Source organism: Cadophora gregata (assembly GCF_030347475.1).
Source record: "Cadophora gregata isolate MNR1 chromosome Unknown scaffold_10, whole genome shotgun sequence".
In the NCBI taxonomy this organism is placed as follows: Eukaryota; Fungi; Ascomycota; class Leotiomycetes; order Helotiales; family Ploettnerulaceae; genus Cadophora; species Cadophora gregata.
In genome coordinates this window covers 771,256-785,586 of record NW_026695933.1, presented here as the reverse complement: position 1 = coordinate 785,586, position 14,331 = coordinate 771,256, and the positions used below count along the sequence as shown (strand labels likewise).

The window sequence follows — 14,331 nt, the reverse complement described above, 5'->3', positions numbered from 1 at the left end:
CTTGTAAGTGCTGGTGTTGTGAAAACCCCGTGAGAATACCCGGGTGGAGAAGTAACAATTCCGCAAATGAGCCCATGACAACGAGTAAATTCGTGGCACAGAAAAGTATAGAAAGGAAATACAAAAGTCTGAAGATAGGAGAGGGAAGAGGAACGGGGCTGCGTGAATTATCAGTCTTATTTGAGCTGGGTGTCTGTTTGTCTTCTAATTCATTTCCTTCCTATCCTCACTTTTCCGAACCTTGCCTTCTATACTTCCGCAAGCGACTCTGTATATAATACACAAGTATACAGTTGTATCGTATCATACATCTCCCTCCTCGTATTCCCACTTGTCTCCTCCTTCCCAAAATCATCCCTCCTCTCCTCCACCGTCACAAAAACCTTTCCCTCAACCAAAAACCCCACCCCTTATCTCGATCTAACCCAATCCCCCACATGAGCCAGAATAATCCCCGCCGCCTCCTCAGGACTATGCTGTCTCCCAATCGCCTCCACAAAATCCCCCTCAGGATCCATCAAATAGAAATAAATACTATGATCCACCAAATAATCCTCACCCTTCTTCACACCCGACGGCGTACTGAAATACACCCTGTATTTCTTACACACGTCTTTGATCTGCTCCCATGTTCCAGTGAGACCAATGAGTGCAGGGTGGAATTCGGAGAGATAAGTTGCTAGCACGGCGGGGGTGTCGCGCGCGGGGTCGCAGGTTATGAAGATGGGGAGGAGAGGGGGGAGGGCTTTGGGGTTGTTGGAGGAGGGGGAGTTGGAGAGTAGTGGTGAAGCATTGACGAGGTCGATCATTTGGGCCATCTTGTCGAGTTCTTCGGGGCAGATATCGGGGCAGTGAGAGAAGCCGAAGTAGACCTGTGAAGTGATTATCAGTATTGTTCTTTCCCAACCGTAACGCTCCCGCTTCTGCGTATGCCTGCTGCAATATCCTCCCCTCCCTTTCCCAAATCCCTAGATAAGGCCGAAAATAACTCACCAAACTATACTTCCCCCTCATCTTCTCATCCCCCCAAGCCTCCCCCTTCTGATCAACCAACTCAAACGGCCCTCCAACCTTCGGTCTTCCCACTCCCTTCGCCGCCTCCGCCACACGCTTCCTTTCCATACGTGCTTTCTCATAACGGAAGTAGAAGATCAGTCCTGCGCCGGAGGTGAGGAACAGGACGCCTGCTAGGGTAGAGAATGGCTAGAAGGAATAATTAGCTTCGAATTTTGAGAAGAGAAGAGAAGATAGCATAGGAAGGGAATGGAATCGAGCACTAGAGGAGAGAAGAAGGAAGACACACCCCAGATTTATACCGACTCTTCGCCTCCTGCACAGTCTTATACCCCCTCACACTCCCTCCATTTCCATTCCCAGCTGCCCTTCCACCAGCAGTCCACCTCGCACTCCATCCCATTCCCACTCCTAATCCTGAGCCATTCCTCCGCACACCCTGCAAACACTGCGTCGCTGACCCATTCGTCCGTCTCGAGCTGGCGAGAGTGGAAGTCGTACTTGAGAGATTTCTGCACTGCTGCTGCTGCTGCTGCTGTATGGCTTTCCCTCCTCCTCTGCTTCTCAAATTCGACAGCAAACTCCGACTCGGCGCAAAAGCTTTCGACATCTTGCCTCCTTTCACCTTCCGCAATCGATTCCAATTAACGGTTCAGTACGCCGTGGTATTGGGCGGTGGAAGTCTTCAATTGAGTCGTTGTGAAGCTCGAATGGACGTGAGGTGGACTGGTCAAGTCGAGCATCGCAAATCAAATCAACATTTGGAAGCTTGGGCCGGGAGCGGGGAGACGTTGTTCCGAAGCACCACCCTCCCACCCTCCCACCCTGCCACCCTGCCACCACCTGGTGCGATCACTCAATTTACTTCACATGCTTTCTCAAGCTCTCACTTGATCAGAACGTAACTTTCATGGACTTAAATAAGGATATCTTATAAGTATAGCTCATTTAGCTCCCAACCTCATTAGAACCACTGAGGAAATTTTATGCACTTAACTCACGTACTTGATGCTTTTCACATATCTTCATCTCCATCTCACACCCGCAAAAAAATGTCACAAACTTTACAGTTAAGAAGGCCACTCAACATTTATGATTTCTCCTTGCTCATACTCTCTTCCCTCTATGAAAGAGAACTAGAATCTCAGTATCTATCATACGATACGATACAACAGACAGCATACCATATCAGACCACGCGCCCAGAATATGCACAACAAAGATGCACGGAGCTCATGCACGCAAAATGCCTCCTATCCTTCCACAATCGCAGCCATACCACATATTCCTACAATGCAAAAGCCTCTTCCTCTTGACTCCTCTCAATACTGTCTTACTTCTTCTCCACGATTATCCTCAGCTCTGGCTCTCCTCTGCACTGTAGTAATCTGCAGTCCGGAAAGCCGGCCGAGGCACCCTGCAACTCCAATCCCCGAAAAATTCAGCAGATAGAAAAGAAGAAGATGCTAGCATGCACGCTCGCTCGCTCGCTCGCTTCCAATTTCTTCATCTGTACCTATTTTTCGCGGCACCACTCGATATGCGGCAACGTAGTAAGTAACAAGAACAACATACAAAATCCGTCCATCCGTCAGCCAAAAAAGCTCATACATATAAACACTAAGCCAAACCAATTTTCACTTCGCTCGTTTTCTCCAGACACCGCAACACCGAAGACGCCGTACAGATGCTGTGCCCTCTCCTTTCTGTTATTCTCGCTTCCCTGTTGCTCAAGGCAATAGGCTCGAGGTAGTGTTTCTGAGTGATGCCGCATCACCACTCACAGATATCGATCTCTCGGAAAAAGCCTTAGATTTGAAGGACAGTTGGCTAAGCCTCTCGTCGACTCAACTGACTCGCACCCGCACTTGTCCGACTCCTCTCATCCTCTTCCAATACATCGCTCAATCTCGTAGGATGATGATGTCTAGGAACAGCCGCCCATTCAGGAGCCGCAGCACCATAGCCCTGCCCAGAATAATCTACAGGTTCCGAGATCGTTGGGTGTGAAGTTGGACCTCCAGATGTAGAGGTGGGCCCGCGTCCATATTCGACGCCGGAGACTTGACCATAACGTTGAAGGTTCGCTTGCTCACGCTCACGTTCTGAGGCAACATCGAATTCATCTGTGTCTGCGTCAGAGGGAGGGCCTTGGTATCGGATTTTGTTGCCTCGGGCATCACGGATGAATTGACCTTGTGAATCAATCTCATACTCCTCCTCGCTCATTGCACCAGTTTCGGAGGGAACTGAAGGTTGGCGGTAAGTGGGATCTGGATGAAGGGAAGTTCCCTGGTGCTGCTGATAGAACGCGGAGGTGGAAGCGGGTTGGACGGCTGGTGCCGTGGAATGTTCCTGGGAATTCGTAAAGGCTGGGTGGATTGGTAGATCGGCTTCGGTGTAAGTTGGTCGAGAGCTGGTCCGGGTTTCAGTGAAAGGGTCTGCTGGCGCTGATCTTTGAGCTCTGGAGTATTCTTGGTATGCAAGATCGCTATTCTCAATAGGTCCTTCTGGTTCGGGAGCGGAATACTGTGCTGGATCTCGGGCACTAGTATGTCTGCTAGGGACTCCTTGCATCATAGGGACCACCTGAACTCCACCTATAAGTGTAGGCCGACCATCCTTCAAAGCTGCGGTTCGGTCCCTCTCTTCTTGCTCGCGACGTCCAAGCTCTTCCCAAGCTCTTCTTGCCTCTTCCTTTGATATTTGCAATTCGCGCTTCATTTCGGCCAATTGCTTAGTAGCGTTTGACTTCTCCCGCTCCTTTGCAACTGCCTCAGCGATAGCTGCTGCTCTCTCCGAACGTTCATGCTCAAGACTGGTTTCCAGGACTGCTTGAAGTTCCTGTGCACGTTCTTGCTCAGCTCGAGTCTCGAAGAACCAGCGCTGGAACTTTCGCTCAGATGAGGCTCGTAATCTTTGCAATTCAACCACAGCATGGAAAAGATTGGCACCTGCAGCCGAAAGATCTGTGACTTGTCGAGAAAGTTGCTGCGACAAGGGATCTCGATTCAAATCATTACTATTCTCTTCCAGTCTTCGGATCCAGAAAGATGTGAGACCTTCCCAGTGAGCGGATAAAGTTTCCCATCGTTCGAAGGCATGTGGAAATGATGATCTGGTCGCCGGTTGTGACGTCAGAGCTGGGCCTCCTTCAACTTCAGCTTGAGCAGGTCTTGGCCGTGATGTTCCAGGAACAGGTCTAGGTGGCTGAGACTGCTGTTGCTGGCTGGGTCTAGGTCGAGCAGATGGTGCAGTCTCACCACCTCCTACTGCTCTCCCACCACGCCCTATTCCTTGAAGTTCCTCTTGCGGGGGATCTGATCTACGTTGCTGGGAGCCATCCGAGACTCTTTGGCCGGCCGTTCCACCTGAAGTCCTCTGTCCAGATTCTCCACTGGCTCTTTGTTGTGCTGCAGCGCCAGCAGCAGCTGCTGCCCTTCGTTCCGCACTTCGTCTTCTATCTTGCTCGAGTAATCTTGCTTCCTCAGCGGCTCTTGCACGTTCCAGAGCCTCCCTCTGTTCCAATTCTGCTTTCTTCCTGGCCTCCCTTGCATTACGCTCTCTCATAATCTCCCTAGGACCTTTGAGACTAGGCGAACCAGATGTCCCAGGTGGAGGTTGAGGTCTGCCATTTCCGGTCCTGCTGTTGCCCGCGGGGCCAGACCCTCCACCGGTCAGATCGGACATCGAAGCGTTCTCCTCCACAAGATCAGGTGTGAAGGGGTTTGGCTGCCGTAAAGCTTCTTCGAGGGTATAGAGGATCGCACTAGCAGTAGTCCGAGAGATTCTCAGAGCACGGTGAGGTCTTCGTTCAGCTTCAGGGGAGTAGTGTTGAGAGCTTGCTACTGGTGTTGACGAGGCGAGATCTTCGTCGAAATCATGAGTCAATGCCTCGCTTCTTGGTTGGTTTTGAGCAAAGCGAACTCGTGGAGGTGGACTGATACCTGCAGATGCAGCTTCAATGTGGGTTCGACGTAGGGGACGCTGCTGCTGCTGGCGCTGCGTAGGTGTAGGCGTTAAAGGTTCGTTCACTTCGTTAGGGTCGTTAGAGATGGGAGGAGAAGGGGTCGTCAGCGCTGCTGCTGGCTGAGGTCGAGGGTAGTTCGACAAGGTGAATTGGGTGTCGAATCACCACAGAGATCGAGTTGTGACTCCAATTGGGATATCACGAAATTCGGGTACTTTTGGTGTTGTGGTTCTCGATTGGGATCGAGGAATGTGAATTTCCTACTTGGGCGGCAGGAATGATAAAATGCTGGGAAAGGTTGTGTGTGTGAAGAGCAAAGGAATGTGGTAGAGAAAGATCAGGTGTCGGGATGGCCTTGGGTGGTGCGAGTTGAGGCGGGTCGCGGTGAATTGGGGAGGTTGGTGCTGGGGTGAAAACAAGATGGCGAAGTAGCGAGCTTCAAGCTCCAGCTGGCGACGAACAAGTAGGTAGAGTGAAAACACGCACGCATGAAAAATCCATTCACCCAATGCGCAGACCTCTTCATATTACGCATTAATTGAGGATTTGCATGCGCGCACGAATTGACGGTCGAGAGTCGCGTGGATTGACTCGGCGCATGCGTGAGTGGTGATGGTGGAGTTTGGCTCGATCACAGACTCGATCCAACGCTCTCTATTCCGTCGTGTTGGTCGCGCATGCAATTGTCGGCCCGCTCGGTGTTGGTTGGAGGCTGGATGGCGAGAGGTGAATGCAGAGAATGCGGTATTGATATTAGAGAGGTCATGCTCGCACGGGGTGTCTTCAATTGCAGATTATACGTCGTGGTGGTGTTTGGTGATGATGTTGGATGGTGGAGTGGAGCGGAGAGGAAGAAGAAACGAAAGTCAGGCTGGCTTGGGCTTGGGTTCGAGAATCAAGTCAAGTCAAGTCAAGTCAGGTTATCCCTCGAAGCCCTCGAGGCTTCCTTCCTCCAGGCAGGTACACAGGGAGCAGGAGCAGGAGCAGGAGAAGGAGCAGAATTGGGCAGGTAGGAAGGATCTGTGCGACAGGCATTAAGTTCAGCGCATCGGCTGTTAGAATAATGCAGTGCAGTGCAGTGCAGTGCGATGCGGCCAAACAGCCGTGCATCAAGGGCTGCGTGGGCGTGGGCGTGGGCATGGACATGGACTCCCTAGACGTGAGTCCGGTGTGCTCTCTCCTCCAAGTTAACCGTATCTACCTGCCTGTACAGAGTCGTCTACCTTCCAAAACAGATATCAAATAGCAAATAGTCCAGAGTGTACCTTCATCATAGGTACCAAATCAGGTTCTGGCTGTACAACCCTCTCTCGAGTGCTGTATTGATCCTCTGTGTTTCCCTGTCCTCGGCGGCGGTGACGATGACTTCAATAATTGAGGGGGCTGGGACTTTTCAGTGCTGGCCTGCCCTGCCGTTGGACCTTGCCCAATGCTCACGGAGCGGGCCTTTGCTAGTGCAGCCCAACCCAGCCCAACCCAACCAGGACCAGCCACGACTCTCCTCGCTTCCAGTCCTGCGGGAGCATGCGAGTGCAGGGCAGGGCAGGGCAGGGCAGGGCATGGTGCCCAGGACAAGCTGGCTACAAACCCCTTTACATCATACCTTACATATTGACCATGGCCCCTACTGGTGCGTTTGTATCTCGCATCTCTCCTATTCTCTGCACCGCTTCTTGTAACTCAGCATACCTCTTCCTACTCTCACTTCAACCTTTCAACCAAGTGACCCAGCCTCCTCTTTATCAAATCGTCAAACGCGAGCCAGAGACACATCCAAGCGGCAGAACGGCGCTCTGGGCTCTCAGATCAACTGTGGATCCCGATGGGGGAGCTAGGTAGCCCTTCCGTCCCGCTGGCTTCCATGGGGCTTGACTCTGCGAGCCAATAAGAGGCTGGGGATGTGGTTTACTAACAATAGATAGGCTTTGAAAGATGAGATGTGAGATGTGATATGAGATATGAGATATGAGATCAGATGAAATGAGACAAATGAGAAGCGTGGCATTTGAGCAGAAAGGTTACAGATATCTCAAAGTGACATGAAGGAAGGATGCTTATTTCATGGTAGTTTCACTCCGTAATGGAAGTTGAAAAGAAGAGCCAAAGTGAGAACGGGCTATCTGGTAGACACAACGTCTCAAGTGACGATTCCAAGAATCAGCTTCCTTCTACATCCCATGAAAGACCCCAGGACAACAGCCCATGAAATCTACCAAGGTAGATGAGATACCTACTTGCCAAGGGCAGGCGTTGTAGTCACGTGACAATGCAATATCAATGCGCCCAAATGTCGCCGCATTGTGGTATCCTTTCGGACAGTCGGCAGATATCAGGATGCATTCAATTTGTAAATGGATACACATCTGGTTTATTAAGTTGTACTTGAATGCCCTATTTCTCACGTCACAAATCATCAAGTTGAGGCGAAGCCGCTGACTCAGCCCATAACCAACATCCCAACCTCTTGACGGCACTCAAATACGTGCGATATGATATCCAACGCTGCATCTGTATATCCATAATCGTGAGGTGAAGTCATGGCTGAGACGGAGTCCTCTATGCTCCCAGTCTCGTCACCCTCAAACCCCCAGTCACTGCCTAATCTCAATATCAACGATACTCCCCTTCGCCGGCTCTTCGTGCTTGCGACGCTTAAATTTCTACATAGTATTCTCCCCAGTTGCGGCCCCGTTCTGATGGTCTCTAAAGGCCTCTGCATCAATGTCAGGACTTTAGTACAGCCCGCCGAAGCTGCAACAATGCAATTCGTCGCCAATCACACATCAAGCCCCATTCCCAAAGTGTACTGTGCATTTGAGAGGAAAGGCTGCAAGTATATATTGATGGAGAGAGTGCAAGGACAAATTTTGAGGGACGGTTGGTGGAAACGAAGTCCAGAATATAAGGCGAAGATCCTTGCACAGATTAAAGAAATGGTTGAGCAGATGCGGCGCATTCCCCCTCCTCCAGGCCAAGGCATATCCAACGTCGCAGGCGGACCATTATTTGATAGTCGAATATCTGGAGGGTCGTTTCACGGGCCTTTTAATACTCTCCAAGATTTCCACCGGCATCTGCGCGAAGGATACGAAGGCGAGAGAGAACATGAGCACGACGCGAACAGGCTCGTGGAGTGGCATAAACAGTATTGCACAAAGCCAGTATTCACACATGGGGATCTGAGCACATTGAACATTCTTGTTCGAGGAGATGAGGTTGTTGGGATTGTTGATTGGGAAACAGCGGGTTGGTGGCCAGAGTATTGGGAATATACCAGTACATGGCACGTCAATCCGCACAATGAGTTTTGGAGAGATGAGGTTGATAGGTTTTTGGAGCCCAAGGTAGAGGAGTTGGAAATGGAGAAGGTGAGGAGGAAGTACTTTGGGGTGTTTTAAACGATGGTCTCTTTGAACCCATTACAGCAGTATGTCCACAGCTACCAATATATGGTATCTTGATAGGCCACCTTTGAGAAGGGCACATTACCGAAGATGATGCTCTTTGGAAACAGAGTACGACAATCCTTGATACGTACTGCTGAAATTCGACCAACTTCAATCGCACCGAGCAGTCGGCGATGATGGATTCTATAGAGGCCTATCTGTGAGCCACGCCGAGATGATGCAACGAGAAGGTGACTGGGTAGAGCAAAGAGCAAAGTGACGAAGGGCTGTGGATTCCAGACGCAGCTCTGTTCGCTTTTCGCTCATCAAAGCATCATTCTCGACCAGCCAACTAGTACGGATGTGGTTTTATCAAAGCCTCTGCCATGTCTCTCGGCCATGTTACCACTTATAGCTTCGCCTGTATGCTCACAGGAATAGTCTATCCTGGGATCGAGTCAACCATCAGTTCAAGCATAGGCTAGCCGACCGAGTACGGGGAGACAAACCTACGCGAAGACTGGACTCTGATGGTTGAGACAACTCGAGTAATGCATAGCAAGGCTTAATCTCTTGCCCAAAGAATTTGATGCCAAAAGGCTCTGAGTACTTGACACACCACAACATGGACGAGACTGTTTCTCACCGCCTCAATGTGTATCGTTAGGAGGTCGGCGGTACTTTCCAATGAACCCTAAAGCCAAGATATCGACAGATCAGCACCGAATCCAGAAATAGGTTTGAGATGTCCTGAACTATATTGCTGTTGCGTCTAGGTTGATGGATCCTTGGGCTTTGAAGAACAAACAAATTGCAGATGTGCTGGGAAATGAAAGTCACGTCACTGGAGTTGATATGCAAAAATGGGCGATCTTCTCGTTTCCACAATGGGTATATGAGAACTCTCATCCTACAAGACAAGGAAAAGGTGGGAATGCACTTCTATGTTGTTGGACCATATCTGCGCATAACCTGTACGGATTGAAAACAGACATCTTTTTGGGTATGTACCACCATGCGACCTCTATGGCGACCTCACGGGAGCGAATACTTCAAAATTGCAATAGGTATTTCTCCTACTCAACGACAGTTTTTAGTGAGTAGTCCCTCATATGTCATGTGCATCATGCGGTCAATCGTTCTTTTCTTCCAGCTCGCGGCCCGCTACCCCTAATACCCCACTCGCTTGACTTTTCGGCTTCGAAACGACATCACAGGACCGAGCAGGGATGAGATCCTGGCTGCGGCGGATAAATTAAGTTACGGAGATGTCAGCTTGAACCTTTTTCATCCGAAGAAAAGAGCTCTTCTCTGGTAGGTGGAAGTTTCGCGACTTGGTAAGAATGCCTTGCTTTGATTGGGTGGGTTAGAAAACGCACAAAATGAGGGTCGAGTTATCCTTTGGCGGCCCATGTTTGAATCTCCACGCGGGGATTTCGGTAGTTGTTGCGGAGAATGGTCAACTCTAAATTTCGGGATGATCATGTGGAGGTAATAATCCTTTGGGAACAGGATACTCACAGAAATCATAAGGGCGATGTGATCCTCTCGTCAACGTCTTCCGTTTCTTCACATTTCACAACCCTTGTCATATGCTCACGATGCGTCCTGTTTACCTTCTTGCAGCTTTTCTCGCAGGGGTGCAGGCGTCCTTGACATTCAAAGGTGTCGATTGGTCTTCTCTTCTGATCGAAGAAGCTGCTGGTTACACGTACAAGACCACAGCTGGAAACACCGCACCCCTCGAGACAATTCTGGTGGCAAGTGGCGTCAATACTGTCCGACAAAGATTATGGGTCAATCCATCAAACGGTAACTATAACTTGGATTACAATCTCAGGCTAGCAAGACGTGCGAAAGCTGCTGGTCTGAATATTTACCTCGACATATTCTTTAGCGACACTTGGGCTGATCCAGCCAACCAAGTACGTCTTCCAGCGTGTCACAAACATGAGTCAGAATGCTAATCATTTCTGCAGAAAATACCTTCGGGATGGCCAACTGCTGTCGGTGACCTCGCGTGGAAAGCATACAACTACACTCTTGATGTGTCAAACGCGTTCGCTTCAGCAGGTATCCCATTATCAATTATCTCGATCGGAAATGAAATCACTGGTGGTGTTCTCTTCCCTACCGGTTCAACATCATCATTCTATAACTTAGCAACTATACTGCACTCAGCATCTTCTGGAATCAAATATTCGAATCTCGCCACGAAGCCCAAGATCATGATCCATCTGGACAACGGCTGGAAATGGGATACCCAACAATGGTGGTATCAGAATGTCTTAGCAGCCGGTCCACTTCTCACCTCCGACTTCGACATGATGGGCGTATCCTACTACCCTTTCTACAACCCATCAGCCACTCTCGCCAATCTCAGAAGTACTCTGACAAACATGGCATCGAAATGGAAAAAGTCCATCGTGGTGGCAGAAACCAACTGGCCGGTCACCTGCACATCACCACAATATGCTTTCCCTTCTGACACTACTTCGATCCCAAAAAGCGCTGATGGGCAGAGGACATGGATGAAAGATGTTGCAGCTATCGTGGCAGGAGTCAGTGGAGGCAGTGGGCTGTTTTATTGGGAACCAGCGTGGATCCAGAATGCTGGCCTTGGGAGCAGCTGTTGGGATAATCTGATGGTGGATCAAAATGGAGCGGCGAGGTCGAGCTTGGGGGTGTTTGCTTCCATCTGAAGACCCTGTGGGTGTGGCCTGATAAAGTTCTTAATGGGTATATTCTTGTTACATTTATTTGTACATATTCAACGCTAACTTCGAATAATGCATGTTCTCTCAATTCAATTCTTTGCTCCGAAATGGTGAGCTGTCCACAGGATCTCGGCGCAAAGGGAAAGCTGCGTCTTTGCTGAATAACAATTAAGGCCCCTGTCAAGTAGCCCCAAATGTATCAAGAGACCCTTACAACAGACCTCCAGGTATCTTACTCTGTCCTTGTCCAAATCCAAGGGGCTTCGAATCCTCTGTCTCAAATGGACGAAGCAGATCAATTAAGATCTGACAGCCGGATACATTGACCATCCAATCTCATCTGATTGATATGGAAGGCGCGTTATTGAACCACCGTCGTATGAAAACCCTTTCCAACATCACTAATACCCCACTGGAGCAGCGGCAGCGGTGCCGTTTCATGTATCTACTATAAAACGCTCGATTGAGGGACATCCTTCTCGCGGCTTGCGCCCCAGAAGCGGTGAACTCGGGTCACAGACGTTGGGTCAAGTTTGAGAATGTATGTGAGCAGTCCGAAGTGATCTACACAGCACGCGTTCCATTTCCTTATGCACAATATCCTGCGAACGATGGGATTCTGGCCCAGATGTGATGTTCCACTGCTACCGCATCACACGCCACTCATGTCGCCTTCTCGTTCCTGGCTAAGTTGAGAAACATGCGTCAAAATGGCTGAAAAATATTTGAAGGGACGGGAGGGAGAGAGAAGATTTTCAAAACTACACCTCGAACCATGTCGACTCCCTTGCATTCATCAAGGAGAAGGGAATGCATTCGCAGACGTGGTTTTTCTGCATCGAAGCATGGCATGCTGCGAGGAATATCTGTAAAGGGTGGTGTTCAGGCCATTCAAGGTGAGACACTCTCTTAGAATCAAGCAAAGGAGGTCAAAACCTGTCGCATGGAAGGTTTATGCCCATGATAGACAGAACCCCAAAGCCCAGAACAGCGAAACATCACCCGATGTTGGCAATACATTGTATCCGCCAACACGAAAGAATCGAATGGAAAGGAGGTAATCTGGACTGAGCTGCACTGGGACCGTGACGCGGAGGCCGCACCATTGGGTCACTGCAAGTTGAAAAAATTTCGCTGCTTGAAATGTCTTCAAAATACGCAGCCACGAGAGCCACAATGGAATATAATGTGGACGATGAATCATTGCCGTTATGTGGTCAAGCCAGAGATCGCCGGGGGCTGGAGGTGAACGCTCCTTTCAGCCCCCAAGTAGAGCTTGGCAGGCAAAGATGTGGTTGGATGAGACTGTCTGAAGGTGAATCAATGAAGGAGACAAGCAGTTGGAGCGGCTGGAAGACAATCCACACGACAAGAAACAGAGAAGCTTAGCTCTCACGATGAACCATCGGTTTGTGGTACATGAAAAAGAGCATGGCAACGAAAGTCTGGGGATGGCACCCACGAGGCTCGAGGTAAAGCCGTCATCGCTGGACACGGCGGGGACATGTGGCAAGGGACAAGGAATGATTGAAAATGTATTCGTGACCGATAGGCACAACAAACGCTGAAGTGTATGATGAAGCCAACTCATATCTGGTTCGAGGGCTGGAACTTTCCGGCCCCACCTCAGCCGGTATCCTCGGTGTTTGAACTACAAATTAGCCGATATTGTGAACAAGAATGCAGCGAACGCGCCCAAGGCAGCCGCTACGTCGACTTCTATGCCCTAGAATATTGACCTCCAGCAGCATCGTCGGTGCCAATCAAACTCTCCGAACGGACCCTCACAGCAGTCAAAAATATCTGATTTTACCCCTTCAGTCTTCCAGGGTCCTCAAGACTCGAGTAAAACCCAGTCAGAATATTGGCTTTGGTTTTTACTCCGAGGGAGTTGTGAGAAGTCGAGACTTTCGATGTTATTGAAGACATGTCCCGACGAAATTCAGCCTACAGGTGCATGATCTATACCCCGGATTGCATTCCAATTGGTGAAGGTGTTGATATCCATGGTCCCACAGGGAGATACCGGATTATTGAAATGGAAAATTCTTTATCGAACTCAAAGAGTGTCACTTCTCGAAACTCTCATTGGTCCCTGAGTGGATCTAGCCACCAACCTTGGCTATGCCCCTCCTCGCGCAAATACTCTACAACAAGGACGACCAAATTCAGCTGAAAAGTCATCAATGTTATAGAGAGTAAGAATGCCAAATTTCTCAAGGCTCAGAGACAAAAGATATGAACAGCGCTCAGAGCATTGAAATCTATCACGTGCAGACAGCAAGTTATGGCGGGGAGGAGGTAAAAGGCCAGTTCTACGGAGACTCGATTAAAGGGAACTCATTTACCTCTCTACTTGTGTGGGCCAACCACAGTGATCCAGAACGCGGGTTTTACCAGTATTGGTTACGAAGAAGAAAAAGGCTGCTTTAGGTTCTAGATGCAAATGGCGTAATACTTTTCTCCTTCACAATGTGACAACAGCCCGATTAGGCTTAGAATGTCTTAGCCACGAGCGATCAAAGTGATACAGGTCGGAAGAAACAAGATAGTGGGCAACAACACAGACGTTTGATAATTCCACTATCTATTCATTCATTCAACATTATTGTTCGTCGCTGTCCGGTTTCCCAAATTCTGCTGTTGATCCTCAGTTCAGGTGAGTAGTGGCGTGGAAAAGGGGCTTCGCTTAAATCCCATGTTTTCTTTTGCTAAGCGAACCCTTGCTATCCTTTCCCGCCCATGGGTCTGGCAGCCTCGGCCGAGATTGTGCTTTCTACCAAGCTTGCAAACAGCTGAGAAGCCGAAGCTTAGCAATTGCACTGTGCGGACATTGCTCCAGTGGATATATGATGCCTGGGATCCAATGAGCTCCCTCCCAATGTCCCACAAGCAAGGGGTGTCTCGCCAAGGTCGGCCTCCCTCGATAGATATCGCCTTGAATGATAGCTCAACAAATCGAACGTCATAACATCTTACTGGATCTGAATCAGTTTCTTCCATCCAGAGGGATTCACGCTGTCTTGAGGATCTTTGTGCAAAAGCCATGAGATTTCAAATAGCTGCACGTGATCTTTTCAACGCTGCAGCAGCTGTAACTTTGGTCTTGAGCTGGTAAACACTGAGCTCACCTCAATCCCTTATTTTGAGCATATCATTTTAAAGCCAGGAGTACTTTTCCGCTTCAAATTCCCGATAATTTTTCACAAGCTATGGGGTGGTGGGTCGATGTGGCGTTTCCGCCC

At 49.5% G+C, this 14,331-nt stretch overlaps 4 protein-coding genes across 4 annotated transcripts; 2 read left to right on the top strand and 2 right to left on the bottom strand.

Annotated features, from left to right (window-relative positions):
* Positions 1 to 160: 160 nt before the first annotated feature.
* Positions 161 to 1,827, bottom strand: SCO1 (Cu-binding protein). Its single transcript, XM_058494840.1, has 3 exons — positions 1,304 to 1,827; positions 994 to 1,203; positions 161 to 872 (listed from the first exon to the last, which is right to left on the bottom strand). The coding sequence occupies exons 1-3, from the start codon at positions 1,622 to 1,624 to the stop codon at positions 411 to 413; spliced, it is 993 nt and encodes a 330-aa protein (XP_058355147.1). The 5' UTR covers positions 1,625 to 1,827; the 3' UTR covers positions 161 to 410.
* Positions 1,828 to 2,112: 285 nt separating this feature from the next.
* Positions 2,113 to 6,316, bottom strand: ONS95_001634 (uncharacterized protein). The gene has a single exon (XM_058494839.1). It carries the CDS (start codon positions 4,701 to 4,703, stop codon positions 2,844 to 2,846), a length of 1,860 nt encoding a protein of 619 aa, XP_058355146.1. The 5' UTR covers positions 4,704 to 6,316; the 3' UTR covers positions 2,113 to 2,843.
* A 1,426-nt stretch (positions 6,317 to 7,742) lies between these two features.
* Positions 7,743 to 8,381, top strand: ONS95_001633 (uncharacterized protein; the record flags this gene model as incomplete). Its single annotated transcript, XM_058494838.1, has 1 exon — positions 7,743 to 8,381. One exon carries the CDS (start codon positions 7,743 to 7,745, stop codon positions 8,379 to 8,381), a length of 639 nt encoding a protein of 212 aa, XP_058355145.1.
* A 1,580-nt stretch (positions 8,382 to 9,961) lies between these two features.
* Positions 9,962 to 11,071, top strand: ONS95_001632 (uncharacterized protein; the record flags this gene model as incomplete). The annotated part of the gene is made up of 2 exons (XM_058494837.1): positions 9,962 to 10,294; positions 10,349 to 11,071. 2 exons carry the CDS (start codon positions 9,962 to 9,964, stop codon positions 11,069 to 11,071), a joined length of 1,056 nt encoding a protein of 351 aa, XP_058355144.1.
* Between the last annotated feature and the right edge of the window lie 3,260 nt (positions 11,072 to 14,331).

Excerpts from the sequence above, each read along its gene's own strand:
- SCO1 (XM_058494840.1), bottom strand. The coding sequence starts at position 1,624 with ATGTCGAAAGCTTTTGCGCCGAGTCGGAGTTTGCTGTCGAATTTGAGA. Across the intron at positions 1,204-1,303 it reads AGAGTCGGTATAAATCTGGG|CCATTCTCTACCCTAGCAGG; the intron begins GTGTGTCTTCCT and ends TATTCCTTCTAG. Across the intron at positions 873-993 it reads TGAGGGGGAAGTATAGTTTG|GTCTACTTCGGCTTCTCTCA; the intron begins GTGAGTTATTTT and ends ATCACTTCACAG.
- ONS95_001634 (XM_058494839.1), bottom strand. The coding sequence starts at position 4,703 with ATGTCCGATCTGACCGGTGGAGGGTCTGGCCCCGCGGGCAACAGCAGG.